This window comes from Salvia hispanica, chromosome 6, assembly GCF_023119035.1.
Source record: "Salvia hispanica cultivar TCC Black 2014 chromosome 6, UniMelb_Shisp_WGS_1.0, whole genome shotgun sequence".
NCBI lineage: Eukaryota > Viridiplantae > Streptophyta > Magnoliopsida > Lamiales > Lamiaceae > Salvia > Salvia hispanica.
The window spans coordinates 30,673,603-30,688,671 of record NC_062970.1 but is presented as its reverse complement, the minus strand read 5'-3'; the positions used below and the strand labels follow the sequence as shown (position 1 = coordinate 30,688,671).

Below are 15,069 nucleotides of genomic sequence, written 5' to 3'. Positions count from 1 at the left end.
ACTTGTTATTCTTTTCTGTGCACACAGTCTAAACACGCTATCGTTAAAAAGAAAAAATAGCTCTTCAGTAACTCTCAAAGCTCTTATGCAATCTGCTATCTGCATGGGCTTGTATCTTTATCTTGTACCCACATTTCCCACTTTCTCGATTAACAGAGAGCCAGTGTACCAAGAATATGTTTTCTTAAAGAAGTTAAGTTACCAGTACATATGCCAGGTTAAGATCCGACGTAAATTAAATATGAAATAACTAGATCTAAGGTATCTAAAGATGACAAACGAGTTTATCTTCCTACTCCATGATTTAATGTTTAAACATTATAGTATGTGATTTGTTTCAAATTTATTATGCTTCAATGTTGATTTGTATAGATTTTTTATTCTCATATAATTAAAAGTGTTACTCATATTATTTATTGTTAATATTGATTCTAATTTTATTTATTTAATATAAAATTGAATATTAATGTGCTAAAAATATATTAATCTATGCATAGCACATGTGTGGTACTAGTTTTCTCTAAAATTCCACTTTATATGTATATAGATATAGATTAACTTCTATTGTTCATAGTGATCTTCCCTTTATTTAGTCAAAGTAAAACTTCATTCTAGAAAGAGTAAATGTCATTTTTAGTCCTAAACATATGACCGAAATGCCAATTTGGTCCAAAAAATTCACTCTTTGAAAATTGGATCCATAACATATGAAATTCGTGTCATTTACGTCCATTTTTTACGGTGCCGTCAATTTTTTACGGCCAACCGTCGATTAGCACAATTTTGACCCGATTAAGCTAATTTTGACTCGATTAAGCTTATTATTACTCTTTCAGGATCGATTTGATCTTGATTATGAATATCATGGACTACTTTGAAGTTTATGAAGTTGTATGTTTTCTTGCATTCAAAATCAATTCAAATCCAAAATCCAAAATTCATCATTCAAAAATCAATTCAAAATTCAATTCAGATTCAAAATACATCAAAAATCCAAAATTCATCATTCAAAATAAGGATTTTGCATTCAAATCCATCAACACTTGAATATACAAACAATTGTTACAACAACAAACCAGGGACGGATGTACATTGGTTCCACAAGGGGCAAATGCCCCTCCTCAAAAAAATTCATTTGTGCTATTTTGAGCATTATTTGTAAAAAAAAATTAAAATACCCTTATATATGCTCCTTCTCAAATCCTTAAAATGCCTTTATCTATATTTTTGCCCCAGGTATATAAAATTTTTGGATCCGTCCCTGCAACAAACCATAGACAATAAGACACAACATTCACCAATTTCTCAAAATCGGAACCACCCACTGAGGTTGACGAAGAATAGCCTTCGACTTCATGAATTGGCTCGCACCACTTGAAGAAACAACATTCCATGCTCTCACATACAAAGTAAAGCTTCTCCCATGTCGGTTTTGGTTGGTTGGTATACGAAGCGACGCCACCTTCTTGCAATTGCAGAAAACGTAACTAAATCGAAGATCTCGCGAGCCGCTGCCATCGTCGGAACCCCTAGTGCGCTTTGACTCGGCCATACCAATGGGTCGGACGACGTATGGTGGTGTTGCAGAGAAAGAGCTGAATTAGGGTTCTTGAGAAAGAAAGAGAAGAGAAAGAAAGGGAGAAATCGCGATACTTCGGTTTTTATTTTACATTTTCATATTCAATTTTGCATTTTCAATTTTTTTAAAAAAAATAATACTAAGCTTAATCAGGTCAAAATTGTGTTAATCGACGGTTGACCGTAAAAAATTGACGGCACCGTAAATAATGGACGTAAATGACACGAATTTCATATGTTATGGACCCATTTTTCAAAAAGTGAATGTTTTGGACCAAATTGGTATTTTGACCATATGTTTAGGACCAAAAATGACCTTTACTCCTCTAGAAATATTATTGTATTTTAATACTAACACTCACATTTTCTCTCTTTAATTAAACACTTTAATCAATAGTAGTAACTCCTAAAATTCCGTGCCGGCCAAGAAATGTAATCATCCTAGCCGGGATTTTAATCACTATTCATCAACCACAAAATTGTTGGCCAAGGGCCTTCACAAATCAATCCACACCATTTCAATTTTCGGCCCACATTCATGCAATTTACTACTCGTTCCGTTCCGGCCCATATGGAAAACAATAGTACTACTATTGAGTGTGGATTGACGGCACCAATGTAAAATTAAATAAATAGCTATTTTACGAAAATAAATATGGTATAGTAACTAAGTAATTTGGTTCAACTACTCGTTCATTTTGAATCCCAGCTACTTTCAATGCTGACATGATCATATGATGGTTGATGTTGCATCCACGTATTGATAGATGGTCACATTAATCTAATTCTCATATGTCGTGGCCTAATTTTAGTAGGTTGTAACCACAATAACATTACGAAAAAAATCGGACATATCAATTAAGTTTTAACAAACGTTTAAAGGAAAAAAAAAACAAGAATCAAGTAGAAACAAATACATATGAGATTTCCGAGTTGTGTATAATGAAAATGAAAAAAAGTGGAAATAAAATTAAAGATCTCGAAGCTGGCGAAGATTGATTGGAGAGATATATCTGTGGTCGCCGTCGAGCAACTCTTTGGCGATGAGAAGGTTAGCTGCCTCGCTGGGGTGGTATGGGTCCCAGAACACGTGCTTGTCCCTGTCCGAGCACATGGTCGACGTCGGCCCGCATGGGATTACTCCGGCGTACTGCCCGCCATCTCCGCAGCAAGCCTTGCTTGCTGTTGCAAATCCTGGACATTCAATGTAACCATTTCTTGTGTTACTACTATTAATTTGATTGAAAGGTTTTTAATCAAATTATTGTCAGTTTGGATGGGTATATAATTCATATGTCACGAAATTATATGACCTAAAATGTGTTTATTATGTTTTGTTTATTTATCTTTCTAGCGAAATTGCCGGTAGGGAAGAATCCTTACCGTAGTTGGCGTAATTTGTGATGAGTTCCATCACAAGATCGTAGACATTAGCATACACAAAAGTGGACCCGGGAAGATTCTCATTTAGTTGTTGCAGAAGATCCTTCAACTTAGCATTATATTGCTGCGCAAGCTTGTTTGGCAACGAGACACATTCATTCTCTTTCAATTGGTTGATAGTTCTTTGATACGGGATGCAACCGATGGGCCCCACATTCCCTACTATGAACTTCCTTGCGTCTAATCGGTAAAGTCTCTGCATTTCATTTTCTCATTATATACACGAATTCGAATACGACCAATGTACATAAAACATAGAACTTATGTAACACATACACACCGTGAGTTGTGTTCGTAGATGATTGATCATGTCGTCCACAAAGGCATCGGGGTTTTGTTTTATTCTTGCACCCATCGAGACGACGGGGAGGAGATAATTGTTGAGGAAATCATTGGACCCTATTGTGATGGAGAAAATTGAATTTTTGTGGAGATAGTCTCTTGCTTCTGATGCCCCTAGCAGTTTATCAATTTGCTTCCTTGTGATGGTGAAGTAATCTACTTGAATTTCCATCGATAGCCTGTTTACCTGTCAAATTATAACATTTTTTATTACTAGAATAAATATTATATATGTCATGTTACTCAATTGTCCTTAAATTAAATGTGATATTTGTGATTGATGCATGTTTCCATGTGTACTTACAAAGATACTTCCGGTAGCATTCAAGATTCCGCCACCTCCGGATGCATAATTGACGCCGTACAATATAGCTCTTCCGGTGGTGTTGGGGGCGAGAAACGGCAGTGCGTAACGAGGCTCCCCTAGCTCCTCCCCTAACACGTTCAAAAAAAGGTATTTAGCCCTCTGTCGCGTTGATTCGTTAAAAACATAAAAAGAGAGACTTACCCACGATATCCCCAATGGTCCTTCCGTTGGTGTAGCGGCCCGTCGGATTCCCACCAGAAGCCTTGAAATCAATACCATTGGGTGTGATATCGGCCTTGGACAATGTTTGCAAATAGTTGTTGTTTCCAGCATCAACCAAGGAATCTCCAAAAATAAATGATGCCCCTTTTGTCAAATCTATATCTTGTGAATTCCCATATTCGATTAAGAGCAACACTAATAATAGGACGCAATGCAACCTCAACGCCATGACACAAATCAAATAGTACACAATAATAAGAGTTTAGTGATTTGGACTTGGATTATTTGATTGTTGGATAGTGTGAAACTACAAATTAAATGGAATTGCAATCGTGGTTTAATGACCTGAGTTATATAGAAAGGAAAAGTTGGAGGATTTTATGGGGGTGTTAGGTCATCAACGTTTGGACTTGTCGTATATTATCGTGAATAGGATTAAAATAGGTAGTTGCTTCTGTGATAAGCAATAATGTATCAACCCAAGTCAAATGGAGTATTTATTTAAGATTATTACGTGTATATATGGCGGTTTATGATAATCAAGATTGTATCAACTCAAGTCAAATGTGGTATTTATTTAGGCTTAATATATGTGGATATGGAGGTTTATGTTGGAAATGAGAATCTTCTAGTGAAAATATAAATTAGGTGTGTTTGGTGGATGGGGTTTGAATAATTCTGCGGGAATGTGATGATTAGGAAATAAAAGTTATAAATTGGAAGGTGATAAAATGGTGAACTAACAATGGTGCACATGAATGGAGTCCTGTTTTTGTCTATCTTCCCTTTTAATTTCTTTATATTTTCTCCTTTTTTTAATTAATGATATATTTTCTCATTTTTTGACTTATTTACAGTTCCATAAAATTCATTATGTTATCACTCCATAGTGTAAAAATAAAATTTCTTAGTATACTACTATAATATTACAGTTAGTCAGAGCATCTCCAATGTTATGCCATTCCCATCGTCCTTCCCGTCGGACTTCCCAAAAACACATTTTGTCACGTCATAAGGACTATCCACCCTTCTTCTATGTCATAAGGACTTCCCACTGCACAATTCGGACTTCTCATCGCCCTTCCCGCGCGGACTTCCCGCAATAAAAAAAATTCATAAATATTCAATTTACGTTACGAAATTAAAATCAAGTTCAACGAGCCGTATATATAGAATTTTAAAAAAAAAATTAAATGGGGACGTCCGCGTGTCACTGCAATGACGGACGTCCGCCCGCCCTTCCGCCGAAGACCGCGCCCCTCCCATGTCCTTAAGGGACGTCCCCGAGACCCCGACACCCTTCCCAGAAGCCTCGCCGACGTCCGACGGGAAGGGCGCTATTGGAGATGCTCTTAGATTTAATTTTATTTTCAATGTATATTAAATTAACCCATCTAATCAATTGATGAATTTATTTAATGTATTAAAACATGGAAAACCAAAGGTCCGGAAACAGTGCAATTTGACTCTATGACCATTTGCATCCAAATCATAAAAATTGATAGTAAATATAAATCGATACATGGAGAGGGCATTTTTGGGTAGCTGATTTATATTCAGATCTACATCTTTCATAAATTGTGGTCTACATATAACCGGAAGAATAGTGAAATATTCGGACTTTTTTATCTTTGGGCCGAGCTAAAAGGCGGGCCGATATATTTATCAAAAGTGCAACGGATCCTAAATATTTTCAAACTTATTTGTGCCCTGAAAATGAGCGAGTTAGATTTTTGGGATAATCAGCTTACTAATATGATAAGCTGATCATTTGACTTTGAGCCAAGCGATCAATTTTCTGTGTTTTGCTGCGATACCAATTGAAAACTGCAATTTAAGGGAAGTCAATTTGTCTTCCCCTTCAATCTATGTTTGGGTTTTCGGTGTTTTACAATGAAGAATTCCACTGGAGAAGAGGGAAAATGTTATCAATTGTTTACCAATTCACAACTGAAGTAAATGTGCATTGGTTGTGGAAGGTCTGCTTTAAATTTGATTGCTGAAAATGAGAGGAGATGGATGTTGGTCTCAACACAAATTTTCAAAATTTTGGAGCTCATAGCTTGCTCACACTGTCTCTGCTCCTCGCTAACGCAATTTCATATTGATTTTGATTTCCCTTGCTATTGGTACATCTCTTGATTCCCCCTTTTGATTTCCCTTGCTATTGGTACTTCTCTTGATTTTGATTTTGATTTCCCTTGCTATTGATTTTTGCAATTTCATCCTTTATAGGAGTATTTACTTTTTCCAATTTTTTAAATTAAACACAATACTCTCATTTTTTGAATGTTTGATTAAAGCAAATGGTCATGCCCTTTCCCTCCTTAAGTTGGGGGGATTTTGGGTTTTTGAGAAAGCAAAGTCTTATTCCTAAGATAGCCTTTTTCTTGCTTTAATTCCTTTTGCCCTTTGAAATTGGGGTCTCCTTTGTATGGCTAGTCAGTAGAAATGCTCTACCAATAGAGAAAGAAAGAAAGAAAAAAGCTTCATTTAGTTCGAGTCTCCATCGCATTCTCTCTCTGTTTCAATCTGAATTTTCTTGAACTGAACTCTAAGAGCAAACAAGAGAAAAGAAAGTAAGATTTGATGCATCTCTCTATGTTGAAACCGCTCTCTAATTGTGCCGCACTGTTATTGGATAGAAAGAGCAGAAAAAGAGATGGTTCTGAGCATTCTAATGAGGAAATTCAAGCTAATCCATCAATTTTGAGGAAATTGCAAGAAAAAGAGATGGTTCTGAATGCCATGCGTTGGACTAACCAAGAGTAGACATGCCCACGGTTCGTAAACGGGTGGTTCCGGTTTTGGGAAATGTGAAATCGGAACCGAACCGTGAGGCTATTTCACAATTCCGGTTTCGGTTCAAAAACCAGCGGTTCCGGTTCCGGTTTCGGTTTGGAACAGCCGGTTTTCCGGCGATTTTTTACGGTTTTTCACGGTTCCAAACCGCCGGTTTCCGATGGATTTTTGCGGTTTCGGCTCGGTTTCACGGTTTTCCGACGGTTTTCACGGTTCTGGTTTGGAACCGTCCGAAACCGACGGTTCCGGCACGGTTTCGGTTCGTAAAATTTGAAACCGGAACCGGCCCACGGTTCAAAATATGGCGGTTCCGGTTCAAGAAAAAAGTCACGGTTTCGGTTCGGAACCGGAACCGGCGGTTACGGTTCCGCGATTAACCGTCAGAACCGAAAACCTTGGGCATCTCTAACCGAGAGCAATAAATCTATGTGACCAAATTTTGTACAACCAAAAATTAGTTTATTTGAAAAAAAAATAGGTTTATTTATGTATTTAATTAAAATATATGGATGCATATATGGTACATTGAAAGTGCATAATATTGTGATTATATATTTATGATTTTTTTATATATTTTTCTACTTTTTTGGAACCATAAATATAATTAGTGCATACTTTAGTTCAAATTTTAAAAATAATGGAAGAAAATTCAAATACTCCATCTGTCTCGGATAATTCGTCCCAGTATTCCATATCGGTCCGTCCAACATAATTTGTCCCACTTCACTTTTACCAATTTTGGTAGTGGACCTCATATTCCACTAACTCATTCCTACTCACATTTTATTATAAAATAAAAATAGGACTCACATCCCACTAACTTTTTCAACTCACTTTACATTAGATTTCTTAAAACTCGTGCCGGGTCAAAGTGTCCCAAATTATCTGGGACGGAGGGAGTATATAAATAAAAAAATGAGGTTAAGGCTAATAAGTCTTTTTAACTTGTCCACTTACTATATTTATTATTTTAATATATAATTAATATATCAAATTATTAATATAACCGTATTTTGGTTGTACAAAATTTGGTTGTTTATAGAGTGTCCACAATAAGGCGGAACAACCTTATCACAGCCACAAAAACTTGTCCAGCCACGCCACACCCACAAATCACTTATTTTATCAATTGTTGGTATATTTTAATTGGACTAGAATAAAATCTATTAGACAAAAATAATTTAAGTGGAATAAAATTAAGAAAAAAAAATCGGAAAAGCCCGCTACAGCGGTCTTGCAGCGTGCAAGGCAGTAGACCGTTGTGGCGGCCTTTTGTGGTCACTCTAAGGGCACTCACAATGGTGGCCTTAAATCCAGAGTTCATCTCAGAGCTTATCTCCATTTTCTTCTGCCATGTTAGCAGCTATCTCTCTGCAATGAGAAGCCATTTCAGAGCCTATCTCAGAGCCCATCTTATTTCCACATCATCACTATTTTATATTTATCACCTTTAATTGTTAGTGTGAAATAAAATGATATAAAATAACAAGAAAAATAATTAAAGATAACTCAATAAGAAAAACAAATTTAATTAAAAAGAAAACATCGTGCATTTAAAAAAAATTTGAAAAAGCAAACTAAAAACATTAATAAAAATATTGAAAACATTGTGACTAGAGAAAAGTAAAAATGTAGAGTGAGATAAAATGGAGTGAAATGGATGTGAATTATTAGTGAAGAATGAGGTATATATAGAAAATAAAAAATGAATTAAAAAAAAAAGAAATCAATGCAGCCGGTGGTTGTTCATGGAGATCGGCCCCCTCACCACATTGGGGGTTGATGATGGCCGATGGGGTGGCCGATCGCTCAGTGGTGGTGATCGGCCACAATAGTGAATGCTCTAAGACATTCTCGACAACCCATTGACCTAGCATGACGTGAACTTAGTGGTCGGGTGGGTTTACTCTGGACGAGGACGTCATTCTAGATGGTTCGTTGATTTTGCAAGCATGAACTCATATGGCCATTGGGTGTATTATGGTTGGAGTCACTTTTTCAGCGGTTTGATATACTCGCAAGGTGCGAACTCGACAGTTTGATGTGTATGTTCTGTTCGAGCAATACGGTTTTAGCGTTCCATAGTCTTCATAGCGTGAACCCTTCAGCCCGCTAATTTTGAGTGATACTCTTCTTTTCGTACTTTGAAGTACATTCTTATTTTCTATGTCTTGAAACACTCCTACAAAATTGTATTGGCACTTCCTAGACCTTATATTGCCTTCACCACAAAGTAACAAATTAGGAAGAGTAATGCCAATTTAATTCACTAAGTGGTCACTACTTACTAGTGCACTCCACATGGTGATTCTCTTTTTATCTTTTTTACCTTATGAACTTCGTCACATTTTAATTTGCCTTAAACCACACTGCCTACACCAAAATTAGTGTTTAAATCGCTCAAAAGTGCATAAAATTTAAGAAAAATAACTGACAATTTAATTCACATTATTAATCAAGTTGGAATCATATCAAACTCTAGTAGTCTTGTAATTTACGGAAAATTGCTACCATCCAAAATTTTCACAATCTACGATGACCATCCAAAATTTTGCGTCGATAGAGTTATCTATAACAGGTATTAATCGATAAAACCCGTTTTAATTGTTGAATTTAGCGTATATATAGATAAGAGCATGAATTTAGGAAAAAAAATCCAATAATAAGATGAGCTTGAGTAGTAATCGGGGACCGGAAGTAGTGGACTTTGATCGAAACGCTGCTGCACAAAAGCGATTATTTGACTTTATGCCCCACCACTAATCTCTTTATTTTATTATTCATGATGCTTTCAATAAACCAAATCACAGTAATCAATATAGTAATACCAGATTGAAAACTTCAATTTAAGGGAAGTCAATTTCTTTATATCTCCTCAATTCAAGAATCCCACTAGAGGCCCCCTACCCCCAAACAAGGTCAATTTAGAGGAGAGAGAGGGAGAGACTGAGTAGTGGGGTAAATGAATTGAGGTATGTTTTTGATTCACAACTGTAGTAAATGTGCGTTTGTTGTGGAAGGTCTGCTTTAAATTTGCTTGCAGAAGAGAGAGAAAGAGAGAGAGAGAGAGAGAGGTGCTCGACTCAACACAAATTTTCTAGATTTAGAACTCATAGCTTGCTCAGGGGATCCAAGAGAAAGAGGTAGAGAGGGCTTCTTCATTTGATTCGCAAAAGGCTTTGACTTTGTTGAAAATGCCCATTTTGTATCTGACCATCTCTTGTCGATTTTGATTCCCTTATTGTTGATTCCCTCCCTTTCTTGAGGTTTTTGCAAATTTGATGCTCAGACATCGAATCTGGAATGTATCATCGTGCAATTTCATTTTTCATTTTATCTGAGCTACTCCTTGAAGAAATGTTGAGTTTAGGGTTCCATTGATCTGACCCAGTGTTTACTGTAGTCCATTTCTTTTGATTGAACTCAAAAATCTATTCTTGCTGTTTGAATGTTTGTTTAAAGCAAATGCTCTTGCCCTTTCCCTCCTTATATGTTTAGGTTTTTTTTAAAGCAAAGGTTTATTCTCGAGGAAGCTTTTTCTTGCTTTGATTTCTTTTGCCTTTTGAAATTAGGGTTTGAATTGGGTCTCCTTTACCTGGGCTCAGTCAGTAGAAGGCTCTACCAATAAAGAAAAAAAAAAGCTTCATTTTGTTTTCCCAGGCTCCATTGCCATTCTCTCTCTCTTTGTTTCCGTTTGAACTTTCTTAAATTCTGAGCAAATAAGGGGGAAGAAAGTAAGATTTGATGCATCTCTCTCTGTGGAAACCGCTCTCTCATTGTGCTGCACTGCTATTGGATAGAAAGAGCAGAAAAAGAGATGGTTCTGAGCATTCAAATGAGGAAATTCAGGCTAATCCATCAATTCTGAGGAAATTGCAAGAGCACAAATTGAGGGAGGCTCTCGAGGAGGCTTCTGAAGATGGCTCCCTTGTTAAGTCCCAAGACATTGATGGTGAGTCATTGGCCAATCAAGATGAGGGGATAGGCCGTTCGCGGTCACTGGCACGGCTTAATGCCCAGAAGGAGTTCCTCAGAGCTACTGCTCTTGCAGCTGACCGCACATTTGAGTCAGGGGACTCGATTCCTGAGCTCACTGAGGCCTTGTCCAAGTTCCTGACGATGTATCCTAAATACCAGTCGTCAGAGAGGATTGATCAGCTGCGGCAGGATGAGTACTCGCATCTCTTGGGGGTTGGTTCAAAGGTATGCCTTGATTACTGTGGATTTGGATTGTTTTCATTTCTGCAAAGTGTCCATTATTGGGAATCATCGACGTTTAGTTTGTCTGAGATCACGGCTAATTTAAGTAATCATGCTTTGTATGGGGGAGCTGAGATTGGGACGGTAGAATATGATATTAAGACTAGGATTATGGATTATTTGAACATCCCTGAGAATGAATACGGGCTTGTTTTCACTGTGAGCCGTGGCTCAGCTTTCAAGTTGCTTGCTGAATCGTATCCGTTTCACACTAACAAGAGATTGTTGACCATGTTTGATCACGAGAGCCAATCCGTGAACTGGATGGCTCAGAGTGCTAGAGAGAAAGGTGCCAAGGTTCAAAGCGCTTGGTTTAGATGGCCTACTCTCAAGCTCTGTTCGACTGACTTGAGGAAGCAAATCTCGAACAAAAAGAAGAGGAAGAAAGATTCTGCAACCGGCCTTTTCGTGTTCCCTGTTCAGTCGAGAGTCACTGGTGCCAAGTACTCGTATCAGTGGATGGCTCTTGCCCAACAGAACAACTGGCATGTCTTGCTCGATGCTGGAGCATTGGGCCCGAAGGACATGGATTCTCTTGGATTGTCTTTGTTCCGACCAGACTTCATCATCACGTCATTCTACAAAGTGTTTGGTTATGATCCATCTGGTTTTGGATGCCTTCTGATCAAGAAATCTGTGATGAGCAGTCTTCAAAATCAATCGGGGCATGCTGGGTCGGGTATAGTGAAAATAAGCCCCGTCTTTCCTCTCTACTTGAGTGATTCTATGGATAATATCCCTGGATTTGGATTTGATGAGGATGAAGAAGTGAGTGGTGCGGGTAAAGTGAATTCTGAAAATCGTCCAGTATCTCAGCTGCCAGCCTTTTCTGGTGCTTACACCTCTGCTCAGGTGAGGGATGTGTTCGAGACAGAGATGGAGCATGATAATAGCTCTGACAGGGACGGCGCAAGCACTATATTTGAAGAAACTGAAAGCATTTCTGTCGGGGAGATGATGAAAAGTCCGGTCTTCAGTGAAGATGAATCATCGGACAACTCACTTTGGATTGATTTGGGTCAGAGTCCAGCAGGGTCGGATACGGCTACTCCTTCAAACAAGCTTAAGGCATCCTCTCCTTTACCACCTGCTTGGTTTAGCCGGAAGAACAATAAACTCACTTCTCCAAATGCCTCAAAGTTAGCGAGCAGCGGAATGCACGACAAGGAGTTGAACCCAGTGTATCATGAGGCTCTGTCATTTGACGCTGCTGTTCGATCAGTTTCTCAAGAACTAGACCATTTCAAGGAGATACCTGAAGAAGAGCCATTCTCGGAGGGGTATCCCGCTTCACGAGAATACAGGACTCGGGATAATCAGCACTTCCAAGAGATTGAAGAAGAAGTTGGTATCAATAATTCAACTAGCTCTGCTCTTAGGGGATCCAATCTTCTGACTACTCAAAATGGCTGTGCTTCTAAGATATGCCTCGAGAAAGAGAGTGCTATAAGACGAGAGACAGAAGGAGAATTTAGATTGCTGGAAAGGCGAGAAAAGAGTAGAATTGCTGGAGGAAGGTTTTTTGGGATTGAGGAGAGTGAAGCAGCTGGAAACAAAGGGGGAAGGATATCCTTTAGCACAGAAGACAACCACAGAGCTCATATTGGTAAGACCTTGGATCCAGGAGACATGTCTCCCAACAGCATAGACGATGATGACTATTTGAGCAACGGGGAATGTGATGACCAAGAATCAGAAAGGGGTGAACCCGAGATAATCTGCAAGCATCTGGATCATATAAATATGTTGGGCCTCAACAAGACCACCTCCCGGCTCCGTTTTTTGATCAATTGGCTTGTGACCTCTCTGCTGCAACTAAGATTGCCTAGTTCAGGTGGGAAAGAAAGTGCGCCGCTTGTTCACATATATGGCCCAAAGATTAAATATGAAAGAGGTGCTGCAGTGGCTTTCAATGTGAGGGACAGAAGTAGGGGTCTGATCAGTCCAGAAGTTGTACAAAAGCTGGCTGAATCGCACGGTATTTCTCTTGGTGTTGGAATACTCAGTCATATACGCATCATAGAAGGGTCCAAACAGCGCGGACCTCTGAGTCTTGAGGATACCACCCTTTGCAAGCCGATGGGGAATGGCGGGAAAAGTGGATTCATCAGAGTTGAAGTAGTGACTGCCTCACTTGCATTTCTGAGCAATTTTGAGGATGTATATAAGTTGTGGGCTTTTGTGGCTAGATTTATAGAACCAAATTTCGTGAAAGAGGGCGCGTTGCCATCTGTTGTAGAAGAGGCTGAGGAATGATGGCACTCCATTGCTGCTGGTCTAAGTTGAACAGCAATGAAGATGGATTTTTTTGCCACCTCCTGCCTCGTTGCTGCTCTGTGCATTTCTTCCTTTTTGTCTTGTTGCTTTGATTTGCCTTGTTGTAGAGTCTGATTTTCGAATTTTTTTCATTGTTTCAAATATTTAGTATTTGAACTGAAGCAGATGCAGCGTAGCATTACACTCCTCTTATTCAGAATGAATTGTTGACCCCATTGCTTTCTGCTCTAGAAAAATGCCATCATTTTTTTCTTAATGTTTCTTCTTGTTTCTGATGCTGTTTCCACTGCTTCTCATCTTTCTTTGAACATAGGTTCTCAAAGATAAAAGGGGTCTAATCAATACTTATTGACTAAATTATTATCTATTCTTTTAAGAAGGTAGTATATGTGATACAAGGCACAGTTCTAGAAAAAGCTCCTATGAAATTCGTTAGATAAGTAAGAATACTATTATTAATGAATTAGAAAATTGATTTTCCTAAAGTGGTGGTGAACCAATACCATAGAGGTAACAATGACAAGATGGAGAAAAGTTAGAGGGTGTCATTAATTATGTCGTTGTGAAATGGGACCATTGACTCCATTCCAAAATTCGTACCCCTCTTGTTCCATCTCTAGTTGGTTGAAATTCATTATTGTAGTACTATCTATACAATAAACTTTTGTGATTACCCTATAGATCATTAATTATCAGGATGAAATTGTAACCCAAATGAATCCAGTTTAACTATAGTATTATTTTAGTTTAATTGTATTATCGTCTGAGGTTTGGCGATGAAACTGAAAATAACGATTGCAAGATTACATGAAAAAAATAAAAAAAATTATGCAAGTATTCCAATAAAATGGAGTAATATATTTATGAAGAGTCTGGTCTTTCTGGCTGGTCCACAACAATTATTAATATTAATTTCTTTTTTGTGATGCCTGTCCATTGATATTGATTTTCTTTTATTTAAATCAAAGCACCCCTAGAGAAAAATAAATATACATATTTTTTGTGAGAGTGTAGTCTGTTAGATTATCGATGGTTATCTATATAAATTAATAAGAGTATTAGTAATAATGAAACATATGCTAGTGGAACAGCCAATCACTCAACTTTTTGGCTTTTTATATATTTAATTGACAGCATTAACATATAAAACAAAAACAGATAATAATATATCTTCATCTAAATAACAACCAATACAAAAAAGCTAACACTGTCTCTTTCTTACAAGTAAAATATATTTAAATAAATGTCAGAATTTACTAAATCGATATCAACTTTTACCAACTCTTGTCATTGATCAACGTAGAAATGTGTTTCTCGTCAGTCAAATAATGATTAAAAAATTGCAAAGTCCAGAGGTCAATTTACCTAAGTTTTGATTATGAATAGTGCACATGATATAGTAATTAAACAAGGACAATAATTGATCAGTCAGGCTCAGCAACCAATTAATTATCACCACATAATTAACGCTGTAAACAACTAGTAGCAATTAAATATAATAATTCCATGATTATATAATTGAACAATTAGTTGAGCAATGTAATTATCGTTATTGGGCCACACCATGTAACTTTGTTTGTCATGGAATAATAATAATTTCAGACTGTTGAATGATTATGATTGATATTCTGTTTAAAGACATGCATATGATGATTGAACCTTAACTTTTCTTCTACAAAAGCAAAAACTACAACCAAATCATTCAATCAAACTTTACTATTTACATGTTATCAACATGTAAAAGTGGGGCATAAAGCAGAAAAGAAAAAGTTGTTTGAACAAATAATACTAAGTATAAATAAAGTAACAGACGCTATAGTGACTCTGACAATCTTAGA

The 15,069-nt window shown here is 37.3% G+C and overlaps 2 protein-coding genes across 2 annotated transcripts; one reads left to right on the top strand and one right to left on the bottom strand.

Moving 5' to 3' along the window:
- Positions 1–2,418: 2,418 nt before the first annotated feature.
- On the bottom strand, positions 2,419–4,211 carry LOC125197503 (GDSL esterase/lipase At2g23540-like). Its single transcript, XM_048096258.1, has 5 exons — positions 3,872–4,211; positions 3,668–3,798; positions 3,302–3,550; positions 2,962–3,217; positions 2,419–2,772 (listed from the first exon to the last, which is right to left on the bottom strand). Exons 1-5 carry the CDS (start codon positions 4,119–4,121, stop codon positions 2,549–2,551), a joined length of 1,110 nt encoding a protein of 369 aa, XP_047952215.1. The 5' UTR covers positions 4,122–4,211; the 3' UTR covers positions 2,419–2,548.
- A 5,350-nt stretch (positions 4,212–9,561) lies between these two features.
- On the top strand, positions 9,562–13,487 carry LOC125194311. Its single transcript, XM_048092455.1, has 2 exons — positions 9,562–9,837; positions 10,267–13,487. Exon 2 carries the CDS (start codon positions 10,439–10,441, stop codon positions 13,208–13,210), a length of 2,772 nt encoding a protein of 923 aa, XP_047948412.1. The 5' UTR covers positions 9,562–9,837; positions 10,267–10,438; the 3' UTR covers positions 13,211–13,487.
- Positions 13,488–15,069: the final 1,582 nt, after the last annotated feature.

What these genes read in the sequence shown, in the direction of transcription:
- LOC125194311 (XM_048092455.1), top strand. Translation starts at nt 10,439, where the DNA reads ATGCATCTCTCTCTGTGGAAACCGCTCTCTCATTGTGCTGCACTGCTA.
- LOC125197503 (XM_048096258.1), bottom strand. Translation starts at nt 4,121, where the DNA reads ATGGCGTTGAGGTTGCATTGCGTCCTATTATTAGTGTTGCTCTTAATC. An exon ending in GACCATTGGGGATATCGTGG is followed by an intron (nt 3,799 to 3,871) that starts GTAAGTCTCTCT and finishes TGAACGTGTTAG; the next exon opens with GGGAGGAGCTAGGGGAGCCT. An exon ending in ATGCTACCGGAAGTATCTTT is followed by an intron (nt 3,551 to 3,667) that starts GTAAGTACACAT and finishes ATAATTTGACAG; the next exon opens with GTAAACAGGCTATCGATGGA.